Source organism: Phalangium opilio, unplaced genomic scaffold (genome assembly GCF_054372755.1).
Source record: "Phalangium opilio isolate 3A_F unplaced genomic scaffold, DU_Popi_V2 ptg000024l_1, whole genome shotgun sequence".
Lineage (NCBI taxonomy): Eukaryota > Metazoa > Arthropoda > Arachnida > Opiliones > Phalangiidae > Phalangium > Phalangium opilio.
Genome location: NW_028324155.1, coordinates 10,447,928 through 10,473,476, shown reverse-complemented (window position 1 = coordinate 10,473,476; position 25,549 = coordinate 10,447,928). Strand labels below are relative to the sequence as shown.

The following is a 25,549-nucleotide window of genomic DNA, read 5'->3' as shown; positions in this document are numbered from 1 at the left end:
AAGACCTAACTAAATGTGATAGAGTGCAATCTAGTCCTAAACCTCCAGTACAAGTTTTTAAAAAGAGAAAACTTAGTTTTTAAAATTGAAAATCTCTCTTCAGTCATAGCCCAGAAAGTGTTTATTAAAATTAAATAAACTCCTCTCTGCAATACAATTTAAAAGAAACAACTAACCTTGACCTTCAGAACAAAAGTGACATAGAGAAACATTTGTTTTATAAAAATAAACATTTGTTTTACAAAAATAAACATTTGTTTTATAAAAATAAACATTTGTTTTATAAAAATAAACATTTGTTTTATAAAAATAAACATTTGTTTTATAAAAATAAACATTTGTTTTATAAACATAAACATTTGTTTTATAAAAATAAACATTTCAATTTGTTTTATAAAAATAAACATTTGTTTTACAAAAATAAACATTTGTTTTATAAAAATAAACATTTGTTTAACAAAAATAAACATTTGTTTTATAAAAATAAACATTTGTTTTACAAAAATAAACATTTCTTTTACAAAAATAAACATTTCTTTTACAAAAATAAACAATGTTATAACAAATTTTGAAAAGAGAATTATTTTTTGTCACTATTTATATTGAACAAAATGTTGTAAAAAATGTTAGTTATAAATCATTTTCAGCTAGTCCTAATTTGTCGTCCCTGTACGCTTTATTCGAGAAATTACCACTATGGATGTTTCTTGCAACTTTGATAGCCTTTTGCGAACTGCTGTAATTGGTGCCGCTTAGTTTGCTTCCGCTTGCGTATTTAAGCTGTGCGAATAATGACTCGATAGAACTTCCGTTTAATCGTGATGGCGTAATGAAATTCGTAGGATAACGGCTTAGAAAATCTTCTGAAAATTTTAGGAAACCGAAGACTGTTATGCGGAGCAAGTCCCAAGTTTGCCAGGCTAGGAATTCCTTTTGTTTAGGATCGTGCAAATTTATATCTGGTTTTGCTTCTAGTATTTCAGTTAGCCAATTAGAAAAATACCGATATCCAGACCTAACTGATTCAATCGCTTCATCTTGCATGGTAAAAACCTTTGACTTGGATAGGAATCCATTCTCAAAGAGCTCGTTACACGCTTTTAAATATAGAAAACATTCGTAAGCACTGTTGCGGTCCCTGAGACATTGATCAGGACTGTGGGAGTATGCGTATAATTCTGACAACACCTGTGGCTGCTGCATAATTTTAGCTGGAAGGACATTTAATTTAGTCCAGGAATCTCTAATGATAAAGCTGTCATGCATTTTTGGAACGTAACGCAGGATGCCGCGTTCTTGTCTTTCTTTCTCGCGGTTATTCAAGTCAATTAGATTTTGCCAACCAAACGAACCACCTTCTCGTTGAAAAGATTTAGTTTTATTGCTTTGTGATGAATATAAAGCGTTTATCAAACTTTTCAATTCGTGTGACGGGCATATTAGCCAGTAAATGTTTCGTCCAGGCTGAAACGGGTTTTCAAAATAAGGGAACAGTTCATAAAGTGTAGCAGCATCATTCACGTCATAGTTAAAGGCCTCTTTTCCTCCCATAGTTTTCTTGATGACAGCCAAGTTTGAACTCGCTCCATCGCATATCAAAGCCGAGGTTCCAAAACCATACGAATTCAACACTCTCACTGTTTCCAAAATGCATGGAAATAGTTTATCTTGACGTACGGGTGTTCCAAAGGTATAATACGGCCCTATTAGATCGAAACCAGAAGTAAGATCTCTCCAAAGAAATTGTAAGATATACTGTGTTGGCTTCGGGTCTGATGCATCTGACGAAATATCATTCAAAATTGGAAAATCTTTTTCTTCCATAGCGAAGCCCATGAATTCATGGCTTTTCGAATTCCATATTAATTTGTCAATTACTTTGACCTCGTCAAATACTAAAGCACCATCTCCTCTGGGAACTGACTGATTTTTTTTATGTTTTTGGGCCTTTAGGCTTTCGTATATGGTTTGCTGTTCGCAAAGATAAATATGGTTTATACCAGGTGTACTGTCATAAACTTTTGATCGTTTTCTTAAAGTACTCGGAGAAGGTAAACTGAAGATTTCAAATGACTGTAGCGCTTTGTAAGCAGCAGGACTTCTGGAAAAGACTGCCAATGCTATCCTAATGGTCACTGAACTGTATCGGTTACCATTACTTCCGTTTCTGCAATTTTTCTGATCCGTGTAAAAAGCGGCTTTATCAGCCCTTACTTTTTCTTCGTTATCTCTTTGCCAAGCAGCCCTCAATAATTCACGATTGTTTCCAGATTGGCTTATAACGTTATCGACGTCATCCTTAAAATCAGCATTTAAACGTTTCAAAATCGAATCTATTTCATTTGACTGTTCATTGTTCAATAACAAATCTTTATGTTTTAATTGACTTTCAAGCTTTGCTACTCTATTGCTCAAGAATCTTCTAGATTTCCTGATGCTAGCCAGTCTAGCTCTCAAGCTCCTTGGAGTTAGGTTTGAAATTGGGAATTTACTGTCAACTTTGGTTCTTTTGATTTTACGTTCTGGTGTTACTTCACGTTTTCGTTTGTTCTTGAGTGCAAGACCTTTTGCACTTCTATAGCAAAATCTACACTGGCTCACTTTGGATTGTTTTCCAGAGGCATAGAAAATGGTACACAGAGAAGACTGTACCCTAGGAATCGGCTCTACAAATAATTTATAATTGGGACCGAATGCAACATCACAGTTTGATTTAATGCCCGGGCAAAAAGTATAGTTGTCATCCAATAATAGTTGAAATGGTTCTTCTAAAACTTTCCAGTCAATAGAATAATTTTCCACTGAAAACACTTGCCGCACTTCCACAGGGCGAAAGGGAATGACTATAGTGCACTTTCCGGTTTCAGAAATATTCATCTGAACTGGATCAATATCTACATCCATAAGTCCTACTTTACTGCCATTGATTACAGAAATTGTGTTTTCATTCCGGATGTTCTTATAATACTGAAAAGAATATGTGTTGTGAGACAGTTTAACCATCTACTAATTCATTTAGTATAATGCTAGATATCAATATATAAACTTAGTGATATACCCGTATATTTAGTTTTAATGTTTGGCATTTAAGTACGATATCTTGTAAACATTTTGATCCATGACTGTGAGATGTGAAAATCCCCTTTTCAATCGGTGTGGTTATTAGGTCATTAGTTTGACTCTCAGCATTTACTGCTAATCCCAAAGTTTGCGATTTGAAATCTAAATTTATTCCAACATTAATATTTTGCCTATATAAGGTTAATTAAACTAATTTACATACACTGTAAAAAATAAGCGTACTTTTGGCATTCAAAAATGATAGTGGCCGTTTAATTTTGAACAAGCCTCTATTGACGCGTTCACATTTAACCAGAGACATTCAATTTTGAACAAGGAGTGTTTTAGGCATTCAAAACCTACCATGAGCATTCATTTTTGAACAAACTACCGTCATATCGATCAAAACTTAACTCTAGCATTCATTTTTGGACAGCTTATATATTACCATTCAAAAATGAATCCTTATCCCATTGAATTTTGAATAACCGCCTTGCGCTAATGAAGTGTTCAGATTTAGTCGTTTTGGCGTTCTAATAGGATTGAAATAGTATAAGTATTAGTATTAGTATTAAAACAAGAGCGTTTTAAACGTTCAAATAAGGACTTTTTGGCTTTCAAACGAGTGCATTGTGGTTGTTCAAACGAATGCGATATGGGCATTCAAACGAGTGCGATATGGGCATTCAAACGAGTGCATTATGGGCGTTCAAACAAATGCGATATGTGCCTTCAAACGAGTGTGATATGGGCGTTCAAACGAGAGCGATATGGGCGTTCAAACGAGAGCGATATGGGCGTTCACACGAGAGCGATATGGGCGTTCACACGAGAGCGTTATGGGCGTTCAAATGGAATTGTTTTTGGCTTTAAAACAACACTCTAAGAAAAAAGCGTTTAATGGGTATTCAAATGTGAACGAAATTGTTCAATCGCAAAAGGTGTGCAAAACAAAATTAATTCTACCCTAAAATTACTTCATTCCACTGCTCTTAATTTGTACTACAAATATAGCTTTCATTAAAAATACATTAACTTCTCTACAATTTACTATAACTTGTTTATTTACTGTGAATTAAATATGTATTTGTCTGTAAAAACATAATTATACAATAATATCAAAGGAAATGTTACGGATTATTGCGTATTTCACCTTTCCCTTATGTTTACATAGGCCTTCAAATAGTTTGATAATGTAATTTATTGCAACAACGTTTTAATCGGAAAGAACTTGATAATGAACACTTTCCTTAAGTGTAGACTTTCTTCATATAACTGAATTATTATTTAACACAACGATTGATGTGTTTCAAATTTACCAGCCCTCAGAAGATGTACAAGCTTTAAACACATTAGATTTCTTACTTGTCAGTGCGTATATTTAATATAGTATGCCTTACCATAACGCATTCAGCGATGAAATTTGAAATCATATTTTTCAAATTTCAATGCTTCATCAAACGCTTGTCCACCATGTATTAATAAATGGTGAACTGCTCAATTTTGAACGTAAGCAATTGAAGATGAACGCTTGATCAAACTCTCCGATGTTGCTCAGTAATGAATGCATAAATATTCAATATTAAACGTTTAATTTTCCAATTAAATTTGAGCGGTTTTGAGCTTAAATTTACACGATATACTTACCTCTTACGCACCGTTCAAATATGAATGCGTGAGCGTCTAATTTTGAACAATAGTGTTCTGTTCAAATTTGAACGCAAAGAAATTATTCAAATTTGAACGTTAAAGCGTACCACCACAGTGTCGGGGCTACGCACGCCTTAGCATTCAAAGATGAACCTCACTTTTTTACAGTGTACCTTTTGTTGTTGGTTTGATAAGACATTGTACCCCGACAGCTTTGAGATTGGGGTTAACCTTTTTCTTTTCGTAAGCCTTTGGCACAGGCGTTTGGGTTTGACTAGTTTTAGTCCTTTTTTTAATATCCACTTGGATATATCTACTTTTCCTTAACGGTAAATTGATATTTAGATTACACTGAGTCCCCAAAGAATTTACTGCTTTTTCCATGTTTTTTAACAACTTTAATTCAGTTTAAATAACACGAGAACCGAGTTTTTCCGTTTGTTTGACAATGACAATATCGCGGGTGTAGCAGACGGCTTTTCAACGATTGGCTCTGAGGAAGTTTTATACACGCCCCTCAGTTTGAGAGCCACAGCCTCTTGGCGTGGGATTTTTTCAGTAGACTCGACCGTTTTCCTAGTGGGGAGGAAACTTTCGACCCCCTTTTACGAATGCCATAGGCAATTTTGACTAGCAGGGATGGATACTACATGTAAAAAAGTGAGGTTCATCTTTGATTGCTTAGGCGTGCATAGCCCCGACACTGTGGTGGTACGCTTTAACATTCAAATTTGAATAAATTCTTTGCGTTCAAATTTGAATAACTTCTTTGCGTTCAAATTTGAACAGAACACTATTGTTCAAAATTAAACGCTCACGCATTCATATTTGAACGGTGCGTAAGAGGTTAGTATATCGTGTAAATTTAAGCACGAAACCGCTCAAATTAAATTGGAAAATTAAACGTTTAATATTGAATATTTATGCATTCATTATTGAGCAACATCGGAGAGTTTGATCAAGCGTTCATATTCAATTGCTGACGTTTAAAATTAAGCAGTTCACCATTTAATAATACATGGTGGACAAAGCGTTTGATGAAGCATTGAAATTTGACGTTGAATTTTGAATAGCCTAGAGAAATTTGATTTCAAATTTCATCGCTGAATGCCTTATGGTAGGGCATACTATATTACATATATAGTATGTCAAACGAAAGAAGAGCCCTGAGAAATTTGTCCAAATTGGTGTCGCCACCATCGACCCCATAGTACTTTATCAACTTGTTTTGTTTTGTCAATAGTCGTCTGTAATATAGTCTGCTATAAACAGATAGGCTTAATCGCAATAGAACCAATACATTTTGCAATATATATTTAATATGTTTATGTTTCATGGTTTTTTACGATCATCGAGTATTAAAGAATATAAAACAAAATTAACGACAAGACACCAGTTTTATCTTTGTTGAACTAGCATTGCAATATATTTTAATGACATAATAGCAGACCATAATACAGACGACTATTGACAAAACAAAACAAGTTGATAAAGAACTATGGGGTCGATGGTGGCGACACCAATTTGGACAAATTTCTCAGGGCTCTTCTTTCGTTTGACAGACTATAGTAAATACACTGATAAGGAAGAAATCTAATGTGTTTAAAGCTTGTACATCTTCTGAGGGCGGGTGAATTTGAAACACATAAACTATAATCGTTGTGTTAAATAATAATTCAGATGTATGAAGAAAATCTGCACTTAAGAAAAGAGTTCATTATCAAGTTCTTTCCGATTATAACGTTGTAGCAATTTTAAAACTATTTGAAGGCCTAAGGGAAAGATGAAATACGCAATAATCCGTAACATTTCCTTTGATATTATTGTATAATGAGGTTTATACAGGCAAATATATATATAATTCAAGGTAAATAAGCAAGTTATAGTAAATTGTTGAGAAGTTATTTTATTTTTAATGAAAGCTTGTTTGTAGTACAAATTTACAGCAGCGGAATCAAGTAAATTTAGGGCAGAATTAATTTTGTTTTGCTCACCTTTTGCGATTGAACAATTTCGTTCTCGTGTGAACGCCAATATCGCTCTCGTTTGAACGCCCATAATACACTCGTTTGAAAGTCAAAAAGTTCATATTTGAATACCTATAACGCTCTTGTTTTAATACTAATACTAATACAATCCTATTAGAACGCCAAACGACCATATCTGAACGCTTCATTAGCCCAAGGCGGTTATTCAAAATTGAAATTGAATGGGATAAAGATTCATTTTTGAATGGTAATGTATAAGTTGTTCAAAAATGAATGCTTGAGTTAAAATTTGATCGACATGACGGTAGTTTGTTCAAAAATAAATGCTCGTGACTGGTTTTGAACGCCTAAAACACCCCTTGTTCAAAATTGAATGTCTCTGGTTAAATGTGAACGCGTCAATAGAGGCTTGTTCAAAATTGAACGGTCGCTATCATTTTTGAATGCCAAAAGCACGCTTATTTTTTACAGTGTATATAAAGCCCTAGTGTCCAATACTTCCCAGGATAAGAAGTCATTGACTTCTGTTATTATGAGAACCAATAGCATTTACCATGGACGTCGCTGTGTCCGCGCGGGTGTGGGACTTCATTTGTTGCGCGTTATATGCAGCCATCTCTATCTTCTGGACTAAGTCAACAGCTGCTTGTAACTTGATATCATCCTTTTCCTCAGATAAACGATGCTGCATATCGTCATCATTGATGCCGCATACCAGTTGATGCATTATCATCTCGTCTAAATGTTTTCCGAAACCACAATGAACCGATAATCTTCTCAGTTCCGCTACATATTCTGCGATTGATTCGCCATTCTTGCGACATCGCCTGCTGAATTTTAAGCGTTCCACAATCCTTGATGGTTGTGGATTAAAATGTTTGTCGAATAATCCCGCTAACGTTGTGTAAGATGATGTCATTACCGTTGCCGGGTATATCAAACTGTTCAACAGCGTTAGAGTTGGTGCTGGTAAAACTGTCAGAAGTACTGCATTCTTCTCAGCCTCCGTAACTTTGTTTAATAGGAAATGAGCTTCCAAACGCTGTGAGTATTGTGACCATGGCTCAACGTCCTGGTCGAAATCCGGTAATTTGCCCATTGTTATACGACTTGGTCGAGACTGTTGGTTGTTTACTACGTCGTCTGTAGTAACCTGTGTCCCTGTAGCCATGTATTGAGTAGAAGGACTTGGTACTGTTCTACTTGTTCAAAAATGGCGGCTCCCTGGGCTATGTTTGATCAACGTGTTCAGGCCAAGGCTTAACGTTTTGCCGTGTTGCTTGATGTTGTTGGTCAGATTACCGTCGAAATTGTTTATTTCTGTGGGATGATCTTGTGCCTATTTTGCTATTTAACTTGCCTTCTTTCTTGTGAGTTCACGCTGAATCACTCCCACCTTCTTCATAAAGAAAACGATGAGAAGAGAAACAGAGGTATCTCCGTCGCCATTATTATGTTTGTATGTTATAGTAATGAACTTGGATCATTAATTAACTAGGAACATATTTTATTAATACTTAAGAAATTGTGAAGGTTTAAATTGTATTGTTGTACAGTAAAAATAGTTATCATTTACATGGCAATAGAACGATCTATCCTCGGCGGGAGTCACTTCCCAAGTGCCCTAAATTTCCCTAGCCTTTTACACTTCTCCCCTGTCCCTAAATCCTCATGCACTAGCGCCATCTATTATACATATACTTCATAATCTTTTGTAATAACCTCGGTAATCACACATTTCGTGAAATTATCAAACATAATCAATCGAGGAATTCGAAAATCCAAAATAAAAATCTTAATCTGTTGAAATAGAAATAATCACTGCATGCACCGAAGAATCCAGTGGTAAACACGGAATTCACCAAACATTCACCGGAATTCAAGCAGAAATCTGCGGCAATAACTTGAAATCAGTGTAAAGATTATGAAAATCACCAAAAATAATCGTAACCACGGAAATCAAGGAATTCATTCAGTGATCATCGGAATTCACATTAAAAATTCAGAAATCAGGTGTACAAAAAATTTGGCTTAGGCAAAGAAATAACATAGCGGATTGAATTACCACATTTGACTGTAAATCAATTGACGGCGCTTGGAACCAAGGGGTAAAATACTCTTTTAAGAGGGAAACACATTTTTATAATTTTTATAGTCAATGGAAAATAATTTTACTCTGAAATTGTAAAGTATAACCTCGCGCAAAACCTTTAAAAATGAGCTCCTTCCCAGTCTTTAAATAAATTAGTTAGTGTGAGGTTTTATGTTGTCCACCAACAAACACACACACACCCACACGTCCAGTGTAAAACCTTTCCGTGACGTCATCGTCACTCGGAGAGGTAAAAATTGCTTTCGGGACAATAAACTTTGCAACTTTAATGGCAAGGTAAAATTAAGGGAACTTCTCGCGTTGGAGAGTGAGCTCTCAAAGCCCATATTTGGAAGAGACACGATACCCTTTTCGTCACGTGTCCATTTTTTGTTAATTTCCATTTTTTGATTTATCTTAAAACAGCAAAGGTGTTTTAGCTGTTATCTATTTTAAGTTACATATATTTTTTTACATTGGTATATTGGTTTATTTGGTTAATTTTAGACCTATATATTAGTTTTTCAGGATTATTTTATTTTTATTTTATATAGGTAAAATTTCTAAAAACAGTTTAAAACTTAAAATTTCGGCGCGACATTCGCAACATGTTTAATCTCTAGAATATTTCCACAGCAGTTGAATTAGAGGCTATCATACTGCTCTTATTTTAATTTTTTCTACTTCTGGAACGATTTTGCAGACGCGAAAAAAATTATTTTCTATAAACTTTAAAAATATCTATAATGTACAATTGCAGTTTTAAAATAGCTGGAAGAAGGATTTCTACTTTTGAATACCTGCAATATGTCTATAAATGTGTATTTAGAGTTTTAAATTGGCAGCTGGATCTCAACTTTCCCATAACTTTTGCAGAATCGCGCTGCATATTTCTGCCAGTATAGACAGTTAATAATAATCAGAAAATTTGCAGTTCTAGAATTGCGGTGAAATTTTTCCGTTTTTTCAGCTGCAGAAAATTTAACCTTAATGTATACCTATTACAGCGTGGTAGCGATAAAAAAGCGTGTATGCAGATGAATTGCAGCTTATAATTTTTGTAAGGGATTCGCCAATCAAATTAATGAAAGATTCAAACTAGATTGACACTAAAGCAGTTATATTAGACATCCTGGTCCGTGCGTTATAAATAACGAGTCGTTATTTTGGCTCGCATTTTTACTTGGTAAAAACACTGCAGCTTTTGAATATTAGTCGAAAATTTTAAATAAATATGACTATGTTGCATGTAATAAATTTATCCATGATAACATTATATTCATGATGTTTTCAGACCAACAGTGGAGGCGCTTAGTTGTCAACTTTTAATTCATTTAATGAGAAATTGTTTAATACGGACAAAGGAAGAAGTAGCAATAAACACCAAGTTTTGTTTCAAAAATTAATTAATAATCCAGCATACGCTCATGTACAAGCAACTATTTTATTACACGCTTACGAAACGAAAGGCATAGGGTTTCGCAATAGTTTTGCGGGAACAAATTAAACGCGTTTTGAACCATCAGCACTAAATCTTCGTTATGGTTCGGAGTTCGTTGATCCTTGCGTTGAACTAAGGACAAGGCCAGGGTCTTCCTTGACGATAAAGGGATACCAAAAGTGGTCTGCCCACATTTGAATCCAATGGGAAACGTTTGGTCAGCAGTAGTTCTACGGATGGAGAAACGAATTCCGAAAAATAAAGATCTACTGCTGATGGTTGAAAATGGATATAATTTGCTACCGCGAAACTCTTGCGAAACCCTATGCCTGTCGCTTCGCAAACGTCGAATAAAATTCTCTAGTTCTGAAAATGGCTCATCATAAACAAAACTTGAATAAACACGGAATGCAATATGTTCTAAAATAAATAAAAATATGCTCTCATTCCTATACTAAAACTTTGCGTTATAAAACACTTTTATAATAACTATGATATGAAAATTGTGAAGGAATAGGTCTCAATTACCATTCTGCGTAGCTAAAAACCGTTATATGTAATACATAACTTTCTACCTGGTGAAATTGTATGGCCCTAAGGGCTAAAGCATAGCGTCTTTGCGATGAGTTAATTGCTCGTACCATCTTAAATATTGTCGATAATTACATGGCGCCATTTTTAAACATTATTTTACACGTAAATAAGAAACAAATTGGAGCAGAAACTTTCCTTTAACTAAAGAGCGTTGCAATTGTCGAAAGGCTGCTTTTGAAAACCACAAGATCATTATAAAACGCAAACAAGCGGGGAAAATTTAACGCTTAAACGGTTACGTGCTTGCTCGATCACAGGGCTAATACGCCGAAGTAAAATGGAAATAATAGCGGAGTGATAAGGTAAGTAAAGCTTCAGAGATGTGAAAATAGTTTTGTGTGCTCAAGGTTTGGCAGAATACAGAATGATCTTTTTGTAACGCCAACTACAGACACAAATTTTACTAGTTCAGAGAAATCTAGTTTCGGCCGATTATCGGAGAAGACATTTGTAAAATAATATCCCCCGGTTTCTGTTCCGAAAAGGTAAGTTATCAATAATTTTGGAAAGTTTCGGTTCATTTGCTGGTATAGTTACGCAAGAAATTCGCTTTGGTCCCATTGAACCGAATTCCCATTCGACAGTAGGGTTTTTTTTTGGGGGTCCCATTCGATCGAACGTAGCCAAAGGTGCGATTTTATTATAGTCCCATTGGACCGAAATTCTATTGAACTGGAAGAAGACATACTGTGTGGTTTTGCATTAAATATATTTTTAATTTCAAAACTTATTATTGTTAAAATAAATGTGAGTTGAAATGTATTACTGCACTCCTCACCTCACCTACCCTAGCCTAACCTAACCTAACCTAACTTAACCAAACGTAACCTAACTTAACCTAACCTAACCCAACCCAACCTTGTTTGGAGGTAAAAAGATTATTTATATGAGTATTAAAACAATTTATTAGCAATAATAGAGATATTTTGGAAAAGATGTCAGATAATTAATTGGAGAATATTTTGGAAAAGATGTCAAATAATTAATTGGAGAATATTTTGGAAAAGGTGGCAGCTAATTAATAGGAGAATATTTTGGAAAAGGTGGCAGCTAATTAATAGGAAAATCTTTTGGAAAAGGTGGCAGCTAATTAATAGGAGAATATTTTAGAAAAGGTGGTAGCTAATTAAAAGGAGAATATTTTGGAAAATGTGGCAGCTAATTAGTAGGAGAATGTTTTGGAAAAGGTTGCAGCTAATTAATAGGAGAACGTTTTGGAAAAGGTGGTAGCTAATTAATAGGAGAATATTTTGAAAAAGGTGGGAACTATTTAATAGGAAAATCTTTTGGAAAAGGTGGCAGCTACTTAATAAGAGAATGTTTTGGAAAAGGTGGTAGCTATTTAATGGGAGAATATTTTGGAAAAGGTGGTAGCTAATTAAAAGGAGCATATTTTGGAAAAGGTGTCAACGTTTTATTGGAACCAAACCTAACCTAACCTAACCTAACCTAAGCTAACCTAACCTAACCTAACCTAACCAACCTAAGCTAACCTAACCTAACCTAACCTAAGCTAACCTAAGCTAACCTAACCTAACCTAACCTAACCTAAGCAAACCTAACCCTAAGCTAACCTAACCTAACCTAACCTAACCTAACCTAAGCTAACCTAACCTAACCTAAGCTAAGCTAAGCTAACCTAACCTAACCTAACCTAAGCTAAGCTAAGCTAACCTAACCTAACCTAACCTAACCTAACCCACCCGAAACCAAAATATTAAAATTTTAATTTAATTTTTAAAGACATTGATGGAACTACCATTAAGAGTGCACTTCATTTTAAGCACAATTTGTTTATTAATTCTATATATCTCTTGCCTTGAAAGGAATGAAAGTGAGCGTTTTAATTAGTATCACGAAACATTTACTTTTAATATTATTAACATACCTTTCGGAGATTCGAACCAACAACCTATGGCTTCGCAGTCCAACTTCGCATCCACTACACCACCGAATCGCTGACGGCTACGGTGTTTTAAGTTATATTCATGTATTTTTTAGGGGCATATTCGGACGATTGGGATTTCGGTCCATCGGGAATATAGCCATTGGGCTGGAAATCTAAAATCATTGCGGGATATTCGGTCGAATGGGATTTCGGTCCATTGGGAATTCGGTTGTAAGGAACGATACCAGAAATTCAGTTTAACATGTGTGAAGTCACGCTGCTCGAAACGAAAATTATAGAAATAGGCAAAAAAATGTAGAAAATTGTTTTCAAAGATCGCGTACAAAGCTATTTCTGTTTGTTTCATTCCTCTACAAGCGATAATAGGGACAATTCTTCTTTACAAAAGATAAATCAGAACTCCAAACTAAACCCCAGTGATTATAAGAAACAAGCGTTGGTAACGGTAGCGAAGTTTGGCCTAAGTCTACAAAGAATTTACAAAAAAATGTTTTAGTGGACAAAGACTAGAAAAAGTAAGTGATAAGAGAACAAAATTGAATGACCAAAGTGCCAGATATTAAAATATTTCAGTTTAAGACATGATTATAATATACATAAATTATTTGAAAAATATACTAATCTTCGTTTTTTTCACCAAAATTACATTTGCATTGTTTTAGAAAGACAGATTATTCATTCTATATTACTTTTTGGTGGCGTGAAAAGTATAAAGTCGACTAACTGTTATACGAGGAAAACATTGTAGAACAAACGTGAATCACGAAACACGTAAATGGACACCAACAAATGGTGGGCTGTGTATTTTTTTCACTATTGGGCTTTCCAGTATAAAACGTATTGTAGTTGAAATTAAACGCTACAATCCTTTTAAATATCACTAACGAGAATTTGTTTGAGTCTAGAAATCTATCTGTAAATATTAACGATGTCGCGTGTATTTTTTTATAGTAAAGCTTTGACACGAACTTTCATGATACAAGATTTTTGGCAAATGTAAATTTGGTGAAAATAACTAAGATAAGTACTCTTTTCAAATAATTGATGTTTTATAATCATATCTTTAAACTGAAGTATTTTAATATCTGTTACTTCGGTCATTCCATTTTGTTCTCTTATCATTTACTTTTTCTAGTCTTTGTCCACTAAGACTATTTTTTATTAATATCTGTTCCTTCAGTCTTAATTTTAATTAAGATTGTTAAGAAACTTGCATTTTTAAAATCTGCACTAAGCAGAAACATAAATAAAGGGGAGCGTAAGCATAAGGGACCTAATATTGCTAGTTAGTTCCTAATGCTTTCAGACACCAGTTAATCAGTTATCACCAATAAGATTAATTTATCACAAAAAACTATCACTGAAAACATTAAATTTTCATACTAAAATTATTTTGGCCATTCTTTAGTCCCTGGCTTTGAGTATTAAAATATTTAAAATAACTCTGAGGATTATCTAGAATCATTTCCACTGATATTTCAAATTCAGAAGAACCAGAGTCATGGTTTCAGTCTTTCAGATGACTGGCTTGGGCTTCGGTTTTCGTTTTAGAAGTCTGAGACAAAGTTTCTGCCTGCCAGCATAGCCCACTCGATCCGCGCTCAAGGACGAAAGCTTCTCGCGCTATATAGCTTGCGTCGTGGAGTGGGCTATGCTGCCAGTCATTCGTGAGTGTGAGGTCTCCTGAGTACCGACTCCCTAAACTCTTAAAGAACTCCTAGATCTAGGCCTTGCCGCCGTGGCCGGCTTATGTGAGTAGTTCTGGTTAAGACTTTGTCAAGACAGCCCTTTCGATCACGCAGCTTGCACGCGCTATAGGATATAGAGCAACTTGCGTGATCGAGTGGGCTGTGGTCAAGCTATGCGTGTGAAACCTACGTCATCAATGACGTCGACCAAATGATAGACGTATCTGAAAAGCACAGGGTGGGAAATAAGAAACTTTTTTGAACTGCAGCAGGGTGGGAAATAAGGATTTTTTTAAACTGGACATAAGACCAGCGATCCCCCCCTTTGCTTTGGAATAAATAAACTGGTCCATGACCATTGACCAGCGCGCGTCAAGAATGGGATAATTAATACATTTGAGATAATATCTGGACCATGGTTACCCTTGGGTTTTCTTAGTGGTCCCATGGGCCACTGACCCCCCTCTAATTTAATTTTTAAACTGGACCAGGCAATTTTCAAAGTGGTCGTTTGCCCTGTGCCACCCTATTTCCCACGCTGGACAAGGAAACATTTCTCATAAACGAGAATGGCCATCATTGTTGTGTAAGTGACAGCCTGGCTGATAATTTTAGCCAGGGAGCACAAATAGAATGTCAAAAAAAATTTATTTGGAGTATCCTGAATTTGAAAACCGCGTCATCACTTAGAAACCAACTATGATTTGGAAATAATTTCCATTACTTAAACATGTATTAGAAGAAAAACTTAGTTTTAATATTTCTACAACTTTTTTACACATTATTAATTGATGTATAAATTTAGGTGCAATACAATTTTGTCAATACACAAGTGGTTGCAGCATCCATTAAAAGTCTGATTACATATTATTCCCAGAAGATGACGTATAGCAAGGAAGCGAGAAAATATGTCATCGACTATTTAGGCGCTAGGTAATAGCATGGACGGTTAACAACCGGTTTTCCCTGGGCGATTTTCTTTGCAAAATGAGTGAAACACGAACAATCCGTTTTCGCAAAGGTATTTGTCGCGTGTTGGTTCTCATTCGGTGGAAAGGCAATTGAACCTCCTAGATCCGATTCGTGGATCCAGATGTACGTTTTTTTAAAATCCTTTGCGCGTTGCAGTTTTCGCACATTTTTACTATATTTCAAAGACTATTGAAGGTAGCGCTCTGAAATAAAGTGCGTTATAATAGTTTTGCATTCCTCATTTGTATTTTATCCGTTTAACAGTTGTCCTTTGCAAACCGGAAGTGTCAAAATTAACATTTTTTAAAATATTGTATTATCGTGTTATAAATGTGATTTTCGAATTCCTTGGGGTCGATTCATCTTGAAACGTTTTCACCAAATTCAATGCGGATGAATAGGTCACGAGTAATCAGCCTTTATTTAAAATATGGCAACTTTGATTAGAGTGGCGATAATTAATAATCGAGTATTGAATCATTTTCGTGATAATGCTTGTTAGATGTTATGGCACTTTATGCATATATATGTTGTTCTTGTGGCGCAATACTTTGAAACAAATCAGACGTTCATTAAAGGGAAGGTGAAATGGAAATAAAGTGATTTTTTATTGATTCTTCTACTAATTATAAGACCAATCTGTATAGCGAAACATCCAGGAAATAACACCGAATTATTTTAAAACTACACGAGAGCCCCTCAAATAGACAAATTTGACTATTCCATAAGCAAAACGGTATGTTCCTTTTCAACCGAATTCCCAAATGGACCGAAATCCCATTCGTCCGAATATGGCCGTAAAAACTACATCAATATAACTTGAAACACTAGAGCCGTCAGAGATTCGGTGGTGTTGTGGATACGGTGTAGGACTGCCATGGATTTTTAGTTCGAATGCCCGAAAATATGTTAATAATATTAAAAATAAATGTTTCGTGATACTTATTAAAACGCTCACTTTTATTCCTTTCAAGGCAGGAGATATGTAGAAATAATAAGCAAATTTTGCATAAAATGAAGTATAGTCTTAATGGTAGTTCCAACAATGTCCTTAAGTTTTAAAGTTAAATTAAAATATTAATATTTTGGTTTGGGGTAGGTTAGGTTAGTTGAGGCGAGGTTGGGTTGGGTTATGTTTAGGTTATGTTCGTTAGGTTAGGTTCACCGTAGATAAAACGTAGTTAAAATAAGGGAAATAATACATTTTCAACTCATATTTATTTCAAGAAAAATAAGCAGTGATAAGGATAAAAATATTTTTAATGCAAAACCACACACTAGGTCTTCTTCCAGTTGAATGGAATTTCGGTCCAATGTGAATGTATTATAATGAAAATTGCACCTTTTGGCTACGTTCGGTCGAATGGGACACCACAAAAAAACTCTTCTGTAGAATGAGACCAAAGCTATAAAACAACTTTAGAGTAGATAGCTTCCATACAAGGAACATTCGCTACTCGATTGAGCGCCGCTAAATGGATCTTGGGGTTGCTATAGACTCCCGTGTTTACTGCAAATGTGAGGCTTAATAACAAAGCCAACCGAAATCAAAGGATTTGCATAGGCGAATTTCACAACTGACGTTCAAAGCTACCGATGGAAAAGCCTAAAAAATTTCATGTAAAATAAATGAAAGCCGGTAACAATGTTCGCAACTGAAAATTACAGATTACAGATAAAATAAGCCCTAACGGTAAAAACTTGAAGATGGCTTCTCTGCGATGCTGGCCTGCTACTCTTATCGTTTATTTTCTATGGCAAAAACATTAAATTCGGGCAACGATGCGTAGTACAAAACCGAAAAGAAAAAGTAAATAAACAACAATGCAGTTGCTAGCTCGAACATTTTTAAAAATATTATTACCTAGGTCGTGATAAATGCAGTGAGGGAGTGATTGGGATATTAGGGAATTTTGTGTTTTAAGATTTTTATTATGATGGAAAGAAAACATGCATGTTTAAAGAATTTTCGGAAGACTTTTAATATCTTTACTGATAATTAGTTAAAAGTTGAAAAGTATTAATAAAATTTGGACGAAAATTTTAAAATAACAAGACTTCCTTCGAGTCTCAAATTGAAGAAAGTTCGTTTTCTTTATTGAACTATTTCTTACAAACAAGACTGTCACTTTCAGTTTCAATTGTTGCTTAATATTTTATTGGACCTTTCCTAGCCCTTAAATACATTCTTAATCTTTTATTAAAACGCTAAATCGGGTCCAAGTCGGGCGAGAGAGTGGGCCAGTCCAAAACGTAAATTCTTTCGTTCTCCAGAATTCTTGCAACGAGTCGGGACGCATGGGCTGGGCAATCGTTGTGCTGAACCTGAAACCATTCACTAAAAATATGATTTAAGTTAGTCATGGATAATGATTAGCTTATTAATATTACTACCGGTCACGTTGTGGGCTGGTTAATCACATGGAGAAAGGACTAACTGCGAACAGGGCGGATCTATTGAATATTACAATGCTTTACCTCCTAGTTTCATTAGAGTTTATGTCTGTCTTTTAGGCGAAGATTAAGAATGTGTTTAAGGTCTAGGGGAGGTCCAATAAAATATTAAGCAACAATTGAAACTGAAAGCGACAGTCTTGTTTGTAAGAAATAGTTCAATAAAGAAAACGAACTCTCTTCGATTTCAAACTCGAAGGAAGTCTTGTTATTTCGAAAATGTTCGTCCAAATTTTATTAAGACTTGTACATATTTAACAAATTATCAATAAAGATATTAAAAATTTTCAAAAAAATTCATGAAACAGGCATGGTTTCTTTATTTCATGATAAGTCTTAAAACGCAAAATTCCCCAATATCCCAATCACTCCCTAACTGCATTAATCACGCCCTAGGTAATAATATTTATAAAATGATCGACCTAGCAACTGCTTGTTTTTTTTTATTTTTTTTTGCTTAGCCTCGATGGCCCGAAGTTAGTGTTTTTGCCATAGAAAATAAACGATAGGAGTAGTAGGCCAGCAGCGCTGAGAGACCAACTTCAAGTTTTGACCGTTCGGGCTTGTTTTAGCAGTAAGCTGTTATTGGGGGCAATTCTCTAACTTTTAAACGAGTTATTATAGCAAGTAATAACTATCGTCTAAAGGGTTGATGTCAACCTCGTGTGTTCTATGAGAGCGCTATGTCTAACTAGGTGATTAGTCTTAGGTGATATCAAACCTTGAACGTAAAGTGGCGGATGTCTCGCGAATTCCCATCGTGCTAATAAAAAACAAGGTGGGAAAATTGAAATTTTACCGTTTTTAATTTTCACGAGAGTGATAAATTATCAAATTCTTAAATTGGTCTATAATTTATCGCTCGCTTTATAACTAAATTCCCTCCACAACTTGAGATATCGATCTCTAAGCCCTTTCCATTTCGAGATCAGTTGGTTACTAATGATATGAATATTAATAATGTTATACACAAAACGTAATACGAAACTTACTTGTCCATTGTAGCATAGTAGCGATGGAACTCGTCCTATTATCTTTCATTACATCATCTTTGAAGCTAAAGTGCTTCTTTTCCCAAAGATATGGGTATTTTCTAATTTCTTCTATTAAAACATCAGAATCGAGTTTAGTCATTTTGAAATTATGTCAAAAAGATGAACTGATTAAAAGCCACGAAGGAATTTGATGAACGATAATAATAAGTTCAAAATGGCAACCCGATTCAGACCACGCGGACCCACAAAACCTCGTCACTCGTATACCGCCTATTATTGGTTTCTGCCTACAGTGGAAAAAAAGCGCGCCTACAGATAAATCCGCAACAATAGAAATAGGATCCGCCAAAGTAAAGGATACAGTTTTATCCTTTTCCGAAAAATATGCGATAATCGCTGCAAATTCGTCCATTGAAAACCTGGTGTAAAGTTTCAAAATTATTTACAAATTGATCTCTAAAAACAAAATCTAATATTTTCAAATAGGAACATAAATTGTATATGCGGATGCGAGTTTTCGTCTAATGTCTATAAATTCGTTGTAAGTACTTTAAATAATATGGGTTTTTCAACTAGAGGATTCGTTTCCCCCTAAATTCAGCTTAAAAAGATGACCCCGTCCAGGCACATGTTACGCACTTCATGAGTAAAGCCTAATCGGCTTCTGCTATAACACCTCAGGTGGTGGCCAGCCTTGATCATATAACCCTTAGTGTACACCTCAGACCACCTACCCATGGACAGGCATGAGGATAGGGAGCTAGGTTAGCAAAGTGTAACGCCTGACGAAAGCGCCGCGGTGGCGGCTACTGGAAGTTCATCTCCACAAACAGACTCAAGTGAAAAATATTAATTCTTTATTCTTGCTCCCTCGAGAACAGTGGCCTAATAGGCGTCAATAGATGCCAAAAATCTTATAAATGTGCCAAAGTGAGTAAACCTTTATCATTCGTTTATTTTTAGTTCATCTAATTAAAGATTTATAAACGTTATATTTATAATAGTTTAGTAAATATAACTCTGGGTTACTTTATAAGACGAATATAATATTAAGCCTTGGCCAAAAAACGAATTTTGTCTCTTTAAATGATCACGTGTCACTTGTGGAGATATATTGCGGTCCGCCGACACATGAGGGCGCGTGCTACGCGTTTCAATTCGAAAACCGCGGTTTAACACGGGGATGCCTGTCCATGGGTAGGTGGTCTGAGGTGTGCACTAAGTTTAAGAGTATTTTTTAGGAAAAGTCTGAATTGGCAAATATTTAATCCCTAATAAAACTGAGGAATGCAGAAATTTAGAACTGAAGGAGTACTCCAATCTCTCGGATAACGTAAGTGCAAAGCAAGTAATAACAAGACGGCCCAAGGGCTCGTAATAGTAGCCATATCGTACGAGTGAATAGCCCCTCTATACCATACCCTAATGAGTGGATAACCCCTCTATACCTTACCCTAATGAGTGGATAACCCCTCTATACCTTACCCTAATGAGTGAATAGCGCTATCTTTTTCAATGCTTAAATGATTTACCGTGCATAAAATCAGAGTGAATAGCCCCTCGATTCCCTACTCTAAAGTCTAAACAGTGATTAAATTATAACCGTATAAAATTACTTATGCTGTAATTCTAATGTTCCGGCGAATCGAAGAACAGATAGTTTTTAGAGATAATCCCCTCGATGAGTTTACAACATAGACTTATGAAGATGCACACTTATCGCATCTTATAAATTTCAAACAAGGACTTATGCCCAGAAACTTTTGAAAGAGAAAGTTTAGTTATAGTGATTACGCATTTTAGTGATTATCCCCTCGAATTACCTTTAGCAATGCTAAAATGATCAAACGCATAACGCTCATTTAACACTATGTTAGCTCTATCTAAACCCACATTTGAATTAACCGCCAAAACGTTCCAGTCAAACATAACATAGATGACGATAGCTACCGAACGAGAACGAAACACATGAAACGGGGAAAATCGTTATCTATTTAATTAGCACATAAATAAAAAGGAAATAAATATAAAAACCCCAAACATACAAATTCATAAGTATCCGACCCACAGATAAAAATTCAAAAGTATCCGACCCCACAGATTAAGAGGTACCCCACCCCACATCACCCTGACATTTTAGAGATAAAAATAAATAATAAAAAACTCGGGGTTTCAATCAAGTCTCTATAGCTCAGTGGTAGAATTTCCGTCTACTACGTGAGCGACCCGGGTTCGAATCCCGGCTGCGATCTCAAAAAAAATTTTAATTAAAATTAAATTTCTAACCGAGCCCAGTTACCCCTATGGGTGGGTTGTGGTAATATAAAGTTCATTTTAAGCTAAAATCTGACGATAACGATAGCGAAAACTCCGGCCACTACTGTTACTACTATTACTACTGTTACTACTGTTACTACTGTTACTACGGCTCGGGTCAAACTAAGAGCCTATCGTATACTACGATATGGCTAAAAAGTAACAAAGTAATAGTTCCACTTTTTACTAAATGCTTTATTAACAAGAGCATAAGTTATACAATAACGACTTTTGATTCGCAGTCCTTAATAACTGCATTAATATATAATCTTTGTTGACACATTTTCAAACCCACAAAGGGCCAGAAATAAGAAATTATTATGTAATGTAATTTGAAATTAAGTTTAATCGATAAGAGAAATTTAGTGTCAATTGCTTAGTTCAAACATTTGTTATGATTCGAAATTTTACAACAAAAACGGGTATGACTGCGGCATTTCGGAACAAAACAGAGAGATAAGGACACTTTTTCTCAGGGACGTTCCGAAGGGACTAGGTTTTGGGGAGAGCCCATTTAAATTTGCCAACTAGAAACCAAGGCAAGGAATATAAGGAACAGCATGGCCATCTAATTTTGAAAAATTTTCTTATGCTCCGTTAAACAACCCTGACATGTAACTGGCAAAGTCGTACGATTGAAAAGCCAAATTTGATGTGTCAATTTCGTTACTCTGAAGACTTTTTATAATGTTTTTTGCTGTTCCCAGTCCTGTTTTGTCCTTAGTTTCAAAAACTTCTAACAGTCGCTCTCTAGGAATTCCGAGGTGATTTGTACTCCTAACGACGACAGACAGAACATCTTTATGAGACTTATCAGGCGTGGAATCGGCCATAACGGTAAAAAATGGGCAATCTTTTATTTCTTGTACTATTTTAATCTGAATTGCTGCTCCAACCAACTGTATAAACTCGTTCTGCGATTTTGGGCTTAGGTAGGTCACATGATAAGACCGCATAGTTGTATCGGATAACCATCGCTTCAATATAGGTTTGTGTCTCGATATTAACTGAACAAACTGATTTTAGTTGCCATTTTCATCTAAATCAGATCCTCTAAATGCCAGCCCCTGCCTTCCTAAAGTTCTTGCGACATCAGCCAATATTTTGACTATTTCTGTGTTGTGAGCTAAAACCCTCTGTTCTTCAATTAGAGCTAAACGTTTACTTTTGTCCAATAGTACATCTACGTGACCTTCTTTCAAATTGTAGTGGCAGTAATCGGACACAGCTTTTTTGTGAGAAGATGAAGAAAAATGCAGTTGAAGTTTTCCAAATTTTTCCTTGCCGCTGCTTTTCATTTTTCCACAATTTTTAACACCTTCTTGAACCCAGGCCATTTCGGATTTTTCTTTACCACTTCCGCAAACAGATGGAAATAGATAGCACACAAAACAAAATACTGCATTTTTAACTGTACTGAACTGTAAAAACTCAAATTTTTTATACCACTGGGCATTAAATCTATTTTTTCCATCGCTTAGAAATGTAGCTAACTTAGGCTGGTGTGGGCCTAAAGAAATTAGATAGGTATCTCCTTTGATTATCCGTCAATGAAGTTCTGTTGTCCCTTTTTCCTGGGTCATGATGTACTAGTATATCTAACTCTGATTTTGATTCTGAAGTGTCTTTAAAATGGCTAACGTTCTTCGACTCGAAACTCACTAACAAACTTACGCATCTATGATTAAGTGATTCTAAGTCATCTTTAATTGATTGGATAAAGTCTATTATCTGTATAACAGACAATTTCTCGTTGACACAAGTGGTCTCTGTTAGATAACGCAATATTGTTTAACCATGGGACACTTTTTCAATGAGATCAGAAATATTACCAACACAGACAGTCCATTTTAATGCAATATTTAGTGAATCTTCCGTGTTTTTACTTTCAATTTCTTCAGTTTCCAAGTCATTAATTGTCTAATTGGAATAGCTGAAATTGCACAGGGTTTTGAAGATGTACCTTCACCTAAATCTTTCTTTAAAATAGTGGATTCAGACTCAGTTGATAATTCTAGTTCTTTGTAAACGGTTCTAAGAATTTCCAAATCGGCACTAAGTCTAATATCTGGTAAAGGACTAGTAAGATTTGTTTCCAATTTCAGACTGACATATAGATGACATACTTGAAGATGGCTCTGTCTTTTCTAACCCTAAACCCTTGAAGCCCTTGGTATTATAACTACTTGGTTCTCATGAATCTTCGTGACTCTGAGGTATATCAATATCAGTAGCTTCATTTTTTACGTCGTTTTGCAGCGTCCAATAGATTTGAAGGTGCTCCAACCGTTTTAATATGACAAGCTGCATCGAGAGGTTTCCTATAGTCATTGTTAAAACTGCTTTGCAACTCAAACATTCTACTTTAAAACGATAACTACTCCTCGAACTCATTTTAATTTAGTATGTCGCGGGTAACTTTGAGGTAAGTATTAAGTAAAGAAACTGTAACATTACTGAAACAAACAAGAAATAAAGAGCTAAAGCAATAACAAAATACAATGCCGATATGAGTTAAGAGAAATATGGAAAAAAACCTATGCCTCCGCTTTCCCCCGCAGTGTATCTCAGCTCAGCAGTCTTTCCCCGGGGAAAAGGGCCGAAAGCCCGAAACCGTCGAAACGCGCCTACACTCGCATGATCATAAAGTAGAAAGGCCAGAGAGAATTTAGAGCAACAAAAATTCGGTTTGGGATAAATTCAGAAATCTTATTAAAACAGTTTCCCTACAAATTAAAACTACAAGAGCCCAACAGACAAGAACATAAAATTTTCGTTTTGCCAACTGAGCGTCAATTTGCCAACTCTAACCATTTTTTAACGGGGGAGCCTCCCCCATACCCCCAAGGGATCCCCCCTGCCTATTCCGAATGTATGAAAAGTGTCAGAAATACGACACTGCTTTTAAAGCCACGAAACAGAATGAGGGATCTCATTTTAGTACAGCGACATTTTACTCGAAATTAGCATTCTCATCTGTTCCACCCTGAATAATTAAAATTCTGCAAGCTCATATTGTATGAGTTCGCCTTAACTATTTGACATGGATAAGTTTTTACGAGAACAGATTCTATACAATTTCATGCATGAATATCTCAGCTCCCTTTACCTCGAAACGTCGCATTTATACCCGTTTTCGTTGTAAAATTTCGAATCATAACAAATATTTGAACTATGTAATTAAAACCAAATTTGTCATTTCGATTAAAGTTATTTTCGAATTGCAAAACATATAATATTTTCAAATTTCTGGCCCTTTGTTAGTTTCAAACTATATCATTTTTCGCCAAGGATTGTGTATAAATGCAGTTTTTAAGGACTGTGAAGCAAACTCGTTTTTGTCTAATATCTGTCGCATTTTGGGGGGAAACGTTACTTAGGAAATTGTCGAACTTATCGTCCAATTTCTAAAAATAATGGAATGAATTTTACCTAAATCTTAACTTTCTGTTAGGGAATGGTCGGAAAATACATTACCCTGTATAAAAGCACACTATGCAAGATATTTTCGTTGAAACCGCGTGAAAGTAGCCGATAAATTCAAGATAATTATAAATATTTCCTAGCTATTTCATTGTCATCATTTAACCATAGGCTTAGCAAGACAAAAAGTAGGCCTAAAATGTTTTAGAAAATTGCGTGACCTCAATTTGAGAACCAAAATGGTGAAATTGAGCGCGATATTTGAAAATTGCAGCGCGTGATGACGCGTGGTTTAAAAATAATTTATTTTGAAACCTACATAAAAAGGCCAACTTAACTTTTCACTATGAGAAGTGAAATACTATACCATTTCAGCCTTTACCACTGCTGTAAAGTTTGGTTGTGAAAAAGTGTACCCCCTTGGTCACGAAATCTTGGGTCTAACTCACAAAAATTCTTTGACCTCGCAAATTTAAGCTCCATAGAGATTAATATTAGGAGTTCGGATTAAGTATAAATAGAAAATCACTGACGGAATTTTCTAAATTTTACCTTACATTTTGCATATCGATAAACGAGCTTTACCTGTTGGTAAAATTTTGGAAAGCGTTTCTATGAATCGTCGAACAAATCACGCGCCAATTTTCTTTGATTATGAGGAAGCTATCACTATTTCTAATCCAATCATAAAAGAAACTACAAGTTTACAGTTCCTAATGATCGACCGGAAAGTAAGAAAATTTTAGCGTTGCTGTGTATTTGGTTTGATCCGTTCATTCTAGGTAGGATATTTTTTCTTATATTAGTTTTACCGAATTTTCAATCTGAAATACAGAAAATAAAAAACAGTCGTAAGTTTTAGAGATAACCCGCAGGTTATAAACCTAATTAAACCTATGAGCCGATACCAGTTTTTTACCGATACCGATATATCGGATTAGCCAAATATCGGTACCGATACCCATAT

The 25,549-nt window shown here is 35.2% G+C and overlaps 2 protein-coding genes across 2 annotated transcripts; both read right to left on the bottom strand.

The window, feature by feature from the left end:
• Positions 1 to 484: 484 nt before the first annotated feature.
• LOC149692849 (uncharacterized) lies at positions 485 to 5,520 on the bottom strand. The gene is made up of 3 exons (XM_089868770.1): positions 4,884 to 5,520; positions 3,059 to 3,222; positions 485 to 2,967 (listed from the first exon to the last, which is right to left on the bottom strand). Exons 1-3 carry the CDS (start codon positions 5,092 to 5,094, stop codon positions 631 to 633), a joined length of 2,712 nt encoding a protein of 903 aa, XP_089724896.1. The 5' UTR covers positions 5,095 to 5,520; the 3' UTR covers positions 485 to 630.
• Positions 5,521 to 7,212: 1,692 nt separating this feature from the next.
• Positions 7,213 to 7,869, bottom strand: LOC149692848 (uncharacterized). Its single transcript, XM_089868789.1, has one exon. The coding sequence runs from the start codon at positions 7,867 to 7,869 to the stop codon at positions 7,213 to 7,215; it is 657 nt and encodes a 218-aa protein (XP_089724915.1).
• Between the last annotated feature and the right edge of the window lie 17,680 nt (positions 7,870 to 25,549).